General features: G+C 37.3%; 1 protein-coding gene across 2 annotated transcripts; it reads left to right on the top strand.

The window, feature by feature from the left end:
* The first annotated feature begins 633 nt into the window (after positions 1 to 633).
* Positions 634 to 9,102, top strand: LOC121379132 (sphingomyelin synthase-related protein 1-like). Of its 2 annotated transcripts, none has more exons than XM_041507617.1 (5): positions 634 to 728; positions 3,531 to 4,180; positions 5,114 to 5,237; positions 6,056 to 6,206; positions 8,342 to 9,102. In XM_041507617.1, exons 2-5 carry the CDS (start codon positions 3,537 to 3,539, stop codon positions 8,683 to 8,685), a joined length of 1,263 nt encoding a protein of 420 aa, XP_041363551.1. In that variant the 5' UTR covers positions 634 to 728; positions 3,531 to 3,536; the 3' UTR covers positions 8,686 to 9,102. The 2 variants fall into 2 exon arrangements, with proteins under 2 accessions (XP_041363551.1, XP_041363552.1); XM_041507618.1 differs by having other exon boundaries at positions 5,114 to 5,231.
* The last annotated feature ends 780 nt before the right edge of the window (positions 9,103 to 9,882 follow it).

Genomic DNA, 9,882 nt, shown 5'->3' on the forward strand with positions numbered 1-9,882 from the left:
CTAGACTTTACTTTGTTTTATTGTGATACCATCTCGTAACCTCCGATCTAATCTAGCGACCAAATTTAATGAGTAGAATTTTCTTTATTAATTATATTAATTACAGATGGCGCATCAAAATTTTAAAGGCCCACTATTTAATTTTTGAATGTTATTTTCAAAATTGTCCGCTTAATTTTTTGGAAAAATATCCGCCCGGTCCCCCCTTCCCCTAACCCTAACCCTAACTCCAACCCTAACCCCAACCCTAGTCCTAACCCCAGCCATAACCCCAACCCCAACCCTAACCCTCAACCCTAACTGAAAATAATAATGGAGGGGACCGGGCGGATTTTATACCAATTTTTTTCTGTCCGGGACAAGCCCCTGGCTATCTAGAGACAGGCCCCGGGACGGACATGCACAAAACTCTAGTGGTATATGAGCATGTAAAAATTATTCGCACTCGCACTCGCATTTTATGTTACCAGTATGTCCGAGGTATGATTCGATTTCTATTCGGAACATTTCGAAATTGTAAAATAGGCCGAGATCTTACGATATCAGCCGAAATACTCCGAATTGATTCTTCGGATGCGTCCAAGGAAAACGTAACATTTCAGGATATTAGTCTATAAGTCATGAGGTTGAGTAAATAAATAACACGTTTGTAATATGTTGTAGTTAAAAAAGGTAAACATACTTTTAATTTTTAAACTCCACAACACCGGAGATTGTTAAATTGTAAGGTAAGACAATTGCAAACGTTAATAGAAAGCCAAATGACAATAATTTAAACTCCAGACTGATTTAAATCACCCCCAGACGTATGAAATTAACAAGTCATTGAAGTTGCTTGGTTCCCTGTCCGAGAAAGAATCAAAACGGGACACGTGACCTCAGAATGACCGCTGTCATTTGAGTTAAAACTTTGTAATGTCCTAGTTGGATACATCTTTTACTAGCTTTAATTCCATTTTTCTAATTAGCATTAAGAATAAAAGAATTTATTATCTTTAATCTTATTAACATTTTTACTTTTAGCCAATCTGATTAAAATTAGCTCTACTGGGTCTGCCAGTAGATCTAAGAGCATTGCATGGACTCCCATGTCCAGGTGACATTTCATCTATAAATAACAATTTTAATATCGACCAATTACACTTCGCCTTTTATAGCGTTATTCGGGAGCATACAAATTCGTAAAATATCGGGCGAGACTATTTATGTAAATATTATAGGCGAACTTGTTGGTCAGTTGCATTTAATTATTTCCAAAGAAGGCATCATGATTTAAATAAAATAACTCTGGAGCACACATTCATCAATGAGCATTAAATTACAGATCTGGTAAAAAAATAAATAATTGTAGACTAGAAATATAGAAATAAAATGGTCGCTTTTGAATACTCCTGTGTGTAGCAGCACTGTAGCCACTTAAGACAGGTTTGACTGTAGTGGGTTAATATAAGTTATAACTTCGTTTTGCGTATTTAATATTTTTTAGATTAAAAATTCAAGTCTCCCTCCTGTTATAAACTTCGCCCTATCAAAAGTTTGAGAGGGAAGTGCATTTGCTTCATGATGTTTAACTCTCGTGAGGCCTGATATATAGCTAAAATTTAATTTAAATGATGTCAGTATTCCAGTGATGTCACTTTGCATCTCCTTACAGTAACTTGAAAACCTTTTGTTTGAAAATAGTGATGCACTTGACTATATTCGAAGAAAACTTGTAAATAAAAAAATTGTAGCATTTACGAAAGATGGATTTCAAGTAAAATTATGGTAAGATATGTTATATTTATGGTGTATGGAGCCAAACCAAGGGTGCCATGCCCACGAACATGCACACTACCAAAATCACCTGTGCCAGAATATTTATTTACGTCTTCAGATTCAGTGTCATTTTCATAATTGTTAACGCAGCTGACATTCACATCATCAATTACATCATTACTTTCAGTTTCAAAGTCACTTTCATTGCCGTATGTGTCATTATCAAGCTAACCTTCATTGTCAGACATTATTAAATTTAGCGCTAAAATTGAAAAAAACCTCTGCAAATTTACATTCACACAGGCAGACAACTTCCGCTAATACCTATGCTGTAAAACAAATTCTGATTGGCAACAGTTCAGAATTATTTTTTACCAAACAGTTTATTTACAAAAAAGACCACATGGAAGCTGGAAAAGTGGCTTCTAGGATATATGTCAAATGACGCCAAGCTGGAAAAACAGCTTCTCGGGTTCATAGGGTTAAAATAGTTGATTAAATTCCATACATGTGCGATAGCTGGCATACTTGTGAAAAGTATTAAGAATAAATCGAACTGTGGACCAAATATCGAAAATCTAATTGAAAATAAATGAATTAGCCCATCCCTAATCAGTTATGACTTTGTAACGGTATTATTATGTCGGTATATACGTACATATATATATATATGAGTATGTGCTGGGGTGTCATTAAATGTTTGTTGAAATTTTTATTTATTTGTAGGGTTTTTTAAAGGCCAATTTTCTTACAAACACATACAGCGCAGGCGGGGGGGGGGGTTGGGGGTCGAAACACACACACACACATACTCACACCCCTCGCTCAAGGCGTAAAAAAAATTCATATCCCGATTTTAATGTAATTTCTTTCCAAAAAAATGTGGTCAGAAAGCAGCTTGGCTAGCCAGCAGAAAACACCTCAGAATAGCCCTAGATGGGGTCAATTAATTTTTCAAAATTTTGACCCCCCACCACGGGCTTCGCCAGACAGCCCAACCCCTCCCCCCCCCCCCTGCAAAATTTCCTGTGCACACCCCTGCAGCAGTATATATACATGTTGTAAAGTACCTCTATAAGCAGTGTTTCTGCCAGAAAGAAATTTTTGGGTATAGCGCTATGGAATTGAATGAAACCACAGTTAACAGAGGGTATGGGGGGCCTCCCCCAGAAAGAAAATGGGTTAAGTTTAAGAAAATCATACAGTAATGATAAGAGTAATTAATTTTGTTAAAAAGTTAACTTTTTAAAATAATATCGGCGAAACAATTTGGGTATGGCGCCGTACCCATTTTACCCTCTGGTAGAAACCCTGCTAAGTGGATAATTTGGTGGAGTATAGCTCAATCAGTAGAACGTTAGCCTAAGGTTGTTGGGTCGAAGGATCCGAGAATCCCTTCAAAGAATCCGAGAATCCCTTCAAAGAATCCGAGAATCCCTTCAAAGAATCCATTCTCTAATTGAGTTTTTCTCATCCCAACTACATGTCTCATGACTTGTATATCAAATGCTGTAACATGTACTGTTTCTACTTCATCTACTAGGCACTGTGACTGCTATATCAAAGGTCATGATATTTGCTGTCCTGTCTGGGAAGGTGCATATAAAAGATCCCTTGCTGCGTTAGGAAAAATGTAGCGGGTTTCCTCTGATCACTACATGTTAGATTTGCCAAATGTTTGACATCCAATAGCTGATGATTAATTAATCAATGTGCTGTAGTTGTGTCGTTAAACAAAAGAAACTTTCTCTCTTTTTTTCCCCATCTGCTAGGTGATAATGTCGAAGGCAGAGGATTGGAGCTGCGATGAGGTTGGTAACTGGCTACAGGAGAACGGTTTCACCCAGTACCGACAGCTGTTCTGTGTGGAACACAAGATAGATGGACTCGCTTTGCTGTCACTGGTGGAAGAAGATCTCAAGCAACCGCCTCTCAACATTAGAATTCTTGGCGACGTCAAGCGGTTGATTATTAAGATAAATGCAATGAAAGGCGAGAATCCGGAACACATGAATCCTTTGACTACAAGTAACGGCTCTGTGTTTCATCGCCCCAGGGTGGTTTATCTTTCCCCGCGGTCCAGGTACCTGGCACGTCGTTCTCTTAGTGTTGACAGTGCTGAATCTGATGATATTGACGAGGAGATCAGTTATAGTTATGGGTCGTCTTATGCCAAGAATCTTGATCCAGAGATCTGGAAGACGGCTCTCAGTTTTATATACGTGTTTGCCGTGTTTTTGTTGACTGCTTTTGTTATGGTTATAGTTCATGACAGAGTTCCAGATATGCAAAAGTACCCACCGCTACCCGATCTGTTCCTGGACAATATGCCCTACGTGCCTTGGGCGTTCGAGGCTTGCGAGCTGGTGGGCACATTTCTCTGTACAGTGTGGATCATAATACTTTTATTCCATAAACACAGGTCTGTATGCATGCACTAGTATGTAAGTTTACCTTCAAAATTATTACGGTAGCTATTATTAACTTTGCGGCGGGACGTAGCTCAGTGGTACAGCGCTCGCTCGATGCGCGGTCGGTCTGGGATCGATCCCCGTCAGTGGGCCCCTTTGGGCTATTTCTTGTCACGGCCCATGAAGTAGCGACAGCGGGTTTCCTCTCAATATCTGTGTGGTCCTTAACCATATGTCTGACGCCATATAACCGTAATTAAAATGTGTTGAGTGCGTCGTTAAATAAAACATTTCTTTCTTTCTATTCTTAACTTTTGCTAATAAATCTTCTAAAAAGTCTTTAGAAGATTTAGTAGCACAAGTGAGCACTGCCAGTGTACACTGACTGTCCACCACATTTTATGGAGTGTAATTGTTTTAGAAGACAATGCAGGAAATATTTTGTTCACCAAGAAAATATCAGAAATTGGTACACAATTTTAAAAAGCTTAATAGTGGTTGCTACTCAATGTTTCAACTAATCACCAAAATGTTCGCAGCAATGAGGATAGATATTTGATATTTAAATGAAAATCATGTTATGTGTACATTTGTAGTTCTAATTAAAAACATTTAAAATAAAGATTTACAAGTATATATCTCTGAAAATTCAGTTGATGCACTTGACTTTAAAATTGGAAAACTTAGCAGCCTCCGCATAAAAATTAAAATGAGAAAAGACACAAATATTGTTTTAGCCAGTTTTCAAATAATAATATGTATTTTCTTTAAAAATTATTCAAAAGTGGCTAAAATCTATTAGCCAGACTAAATTTTGTTGCCATGTTGTATGGAAATGATCAATTAGCTGATTTGGCAGTGTGAGCCTTAGACAGTTGAATTTTATTTTCATTTATGATTAGAATTACAAAAACCAAATAGTATATATAATGTGTAAATTTCAGGTTCATCCTAATGCGACGAATGTTTTCTCTGACTGGTACCATTTTCCTGCTGCGATGTGTCACAATGCTGATTACCTCCCTTTCCGTGCCTGGGGTACACCTGCAATGTAGTGGTCAGGTACATGTAAGCAACTTTTCCGGAAACACAGATTCTTTCACAACCCCCGAAAGATGGATTCTTTCACAACCCTCGAAAGTTGGATTCTTTTTCAAATAGTGGGGTGTTGATTTATTTTTTCATTTCAAAATTGCCAGTTCTGCTTGTGAAAAATGTAAATTTTCAGTTTTTCAGAATTAAATTTGGTATTTGTTTGATAAATATATTTCCTAGTTAACCTATATTTTCACTTGTGTGAATGTGACGTGGATGTGGACATGTTTTGTATGTCCATTTATGTGGTTGCCATTATGGTTTTGTATCCACGTGTGTTTCTGTATTTACCGCTACATGAAAAATATATCTGCAGCCATACATAGAACCACATTCCGCACAAGACAATTTGACACCGTCTTATATTACATTGTGGGGTTTCTGCCAGAGTGTATGGTGCCATATCCAAATATGTTTTTTTTTAGGTTAATCTTTTGACACAATTATGATTGTTTTAACCTGATCCTAAATCTAACCCATTTTTTCTCTGGCGGAGTCCCCCTGTACCCCCTGTCGACTGCGGTTGCACTCAGCACACACAATTGTTAATATTCCATTCCATAGCGCCATACCCAAAAATTTATTTCTAGCAGAAATCCTGACATTCGTGTCCGCATATGCACAAGCAGACACGCTACTTAACCATGCTGTTTTTACCATTTGGATTTATTGTTTATTAATTATTTCATGCTGGAATGCTATTAAACATCCAATCATTCAGTTTCTGAATTATATTGACAAGACGTGCTTGTTGAGATCACTGACTAATCACGTGTTTTGTGTGTACACAGAGGTACGGTGACATGTGGACCAGACTGACGAGAACGTTTGAGATCTGGAAGAAGTTTGGGATGTCTCTGCAAGGCGTGTCCAGCTGTGGCGACTACATGTTCAGTGGACACACTGCTATTATTACAATATTTAACTTCTTCATCACTGAGTGTAGGTTGTCTACTACAAAGTATATAGTACAGTCAAACCTGTTCTAGTGGCCACCTGTATTCAGTGGTCACCTGCCTTAAACGGCCACCTTTTTCCCCTCCCAAACAATTTCTAACGTAAATGCACCTGTAGTACTTGGTTTTTGAAAATTACAGGCGAGCGGAAAATCGCACACCTTAATATATTAAGGCGAGTGAAAAATTACTCTCCAAATAATTAAAATAGTCTGCGATTGGATTTTGACTGGTATGTCTACAAAATTGTCTATTAGACCAGTATTTCCCGATTTGTTCAACAAAGAGAAATACCAGTTTAACGACTACATGGAAGCCACTTCCATGTTTTTAATTTTTATTGTTTTAATAAAAGGACTGGTCTGCACCTGTAATAAGTGGTCACCTGTCTAACGCGGCCACCGGCCACCCAAATTGGATCCCAAATCGCTAAACTGCCTGTATTAAGCGGCCACAGTAAATGTTTATTATTATATAAAAGAGATATTTAACAACAGTGATGAGGTGCAGCAAATAACCGATCTTCACATCTTCAGGAATACTATAGAGTACCCATTCAGTCCCGACATCTCTACTGTGTATCAGAAAGTATGACTATTGAGTGCATCTAATTGCCTCTGGGCAGGCTACGCTTGACATTTGTAGGTTCACTTACTATGACAATACTCGGCATCGAGTAGAAATTGAATAATTGAATAGAAAGAAAAAACAAACTTGTTGAGAATGGTTTAATTTAATACTACTAGTACATTCCAGTTAGTTTTTGCAGGAGGCGACATATCAAAAGTTGGTTTATAGTAAACTGTGTAGCACATAGTTGATTAGCTTAATTAGCAGTACAGACCCTAAAACAAGAAACAGCAACAAATGCTTTAAATACTATATGTCGCAGCCTGTACTCAGCAGCCACCTGTCTTAAGCAGCCACTTTTATCTACTCCCTTGTGTGACCGCTTAAGACAGGTTTGACTGTATATTGATTAGCATAATATACAAACAAACAAATTAAAATTGAGTGGGACAGGCCTCGAATTTGGCAAACTAGAGGCCAAGGCCATTTCAGGGAACGTTTTGTTTTCAAAATCTAGATTAGCAGTATTTCTAGTCAATTGAAAATTAATTAGCAGCTGTTGTTTAATATAGTGATCTCTGGAATTTGCGTAGTGATACTGTACAAAATATGCCCTGTATTTGGCTTGGGCTGCTGGAGATTTTGTTTAGAGCATTGTGACGATAAGGCATGGCAACAAGGCAAACTTTAACAAGCGTCTTGGCACCCATTCAACAATTTTCAGGAATATCGTTCAAGTATGATGACCAATTAGTTACATTACATTAGTAATATGACTCCGGCATTGTGGCAAGTTGGCGCATGGCTGTTTAGGTCGAGCCTAGATGGGCTAGGTGCAGGATGAATGAGTATCTCCACTTAACAATGATTGATACTAATATCAGCTGAGCTACTTTATACATTACAATACATCTCAGGGTCAGTAGAATGCTTGTCTGAGGTGCTTGGGTCAATAGTTTGAATCCCCTCAGTAGACCCATTTTCTGAACGTCTGGAAGTGTCATTCAATGAAATTTCTGTTTGACTTTCTGTACCTTTCATTCATTTACTGCTCTGCTCGTATCTGCTGTTTTGCCACTGCACATCAGTATCATTTATACATTCTATTTTACATTCAAACCTGTTGTGTTGGGAATTCGGTGAAATATGGTGATTGATCATGCATCAAAACAATGATTGACAGGGAACATTTTGTTCAGTATCGCATCGTAATTCGTTACGCAGGTTTTCGATATCACTCCCCGATTTTAAAATATTAAACCGTAGTTGCTAATCTGGTTTCAATGACTAGAAAAAAAGGTTTCTAATCAATATTGGTACAACAAAATGGTCCCTGCTCGATTAGTATTCAATTAAAATATACATTGTGCCATGGAGTAGCACATCTCTTTGCTTCTACAGGCCAAATGGGTTGAGAAGGTAATAATTTTGTCTTCTATAGTATTTCTTGGTGTGTTATTCAGGCAATTAAGCATTTTTCTGTTTCCGAAATTCCACAGAATAATAACTTAATTTACTAATAAATATTAAATGTGTTTTTTTTTGTTTCAGATACCCCACGGAATAGATTGTATTACTTGCACATGATGTCGTGGGTTCTCAACTTCTTTGGAATATTCTTCATTCTGTCGGCGCATGAGCATTATTCGATCGATGTGTTTATTTCCTTCTACCTGACTTCGCGTCTCTTCATGTACTACCACACACTGGCCAACAACAGGTCCCTCCGGCAGACTGACGCTCCCCGAACCAGAATCTGGTTTCCCATGTTTTCATTCTTTGAATCTAAATGTGATGGCATCGTTCCAAACAAATTTGAGTGGCCACTGATATGGCCGAGATGCATTGTCGAGTATTTTGAGCCAACAGATCACGAAAAAGCTAAAAAAAATTAGTTAAAGATCACATGCAATTTGTCCAGTCTACAAAAATCAGAACGTATAAGACTACAGTCGTTCTGATTTAGGTGTTCTCACAGTATGATTTGATCACATACGACAAGTCGGTGTGACTAATCGCATAATGAGAACGCCGCTTAAAGAGTGGTAAAAGTTAAGGAGAATATTGAAAGTAATTTATTAAAACAAATAGTTAACGATCCAGTACGAAGTGAGGGCAGCTATTGTCACATTTCAGGGATGAGACCATGTGTTATCAAAGATTTTGTTTTTGTTTGAACCACTCCTTTAAACGAAATGGTTTGCTTTAACCTGACTAAATTCAGGAAACCTGTTTTGTTGTTTTGCATTTTATAATAACTGCCTTTTGTTTTTCCTTTTTAATATATTTGGGAAATAAAATACATAACAATTGCTTGACTTGTTTCAGGGACGGATCCAGGATTTTGACTTGATCAAAGGGTGTATATATTTTTTAACAAAGGTTTTCTGTTAGAAACAGTATTTTTGAAGTAAAAATGAGGGAGAAACTGCTATCCAGTTCTAACACTTGATACAGTGTGTTAATGTTGCACTTGTTTTTTTCCTCCAATAAGTGCTGGATCTGTAACGCTTTGCAACAAAATAAATGCCGGGCCTCTAATTAACGCTGGCAAATATTTTCAATAGCCATCATAAAATATAATAATTTGACATTTTCTCTCCAATTATATACCTTTACATTAAAGGGCCACCATATATAAAATAATGTTTTTACTTAACATGCTTACCCCAACCTCTGATGTGATATATTTTGTAAATAGTCCTTGTGTTTCATAAAATCAAAATCAGAAACCTTTGTTGGTTACATGAACAAAGACAATAATATTTTGCATATAGAAGTGCATTAAATGTATTTGTGTGGTGTTCCAATGATCGTTGTCAAACACTACATTCCATTTCACCCAACCAGTGTACCTGTTGATTGAAGTCCCCTTTGATAACAATCCAACAACAATTTTTTGGAATATTTCAGGTAATTTGTGTTCATTAACATTCAGCGTGTGCTCCCTGTTCAAATTCATTTCAGTCATTTATTACTTTAAAGTGATTTCTAAGTTATTTACCTCGATGGAAATGTGCTTGTCTGAGTTGCATTGGATCATGGGGTTTGACCACTCCTGTTCCAGCCACCAAAAACCATGGTATTTACTG

Source organism: Gigantopelta aegis, chromosome 8 (genome assembly GCF_016097555.1).
Source record: "Gigantopelta aegis isolate Gae_Host chromosome 8, Gae_host_genome, whole genome shotgun sequence".
Classification (NCBI taxonomy): domain Eukaryota; kingdom Metazoa; phylum Mollusca; class Gastropoda; order Neomphalida; family Peltospiridae; genus Gigantopelta; species Gigantopelta aegis.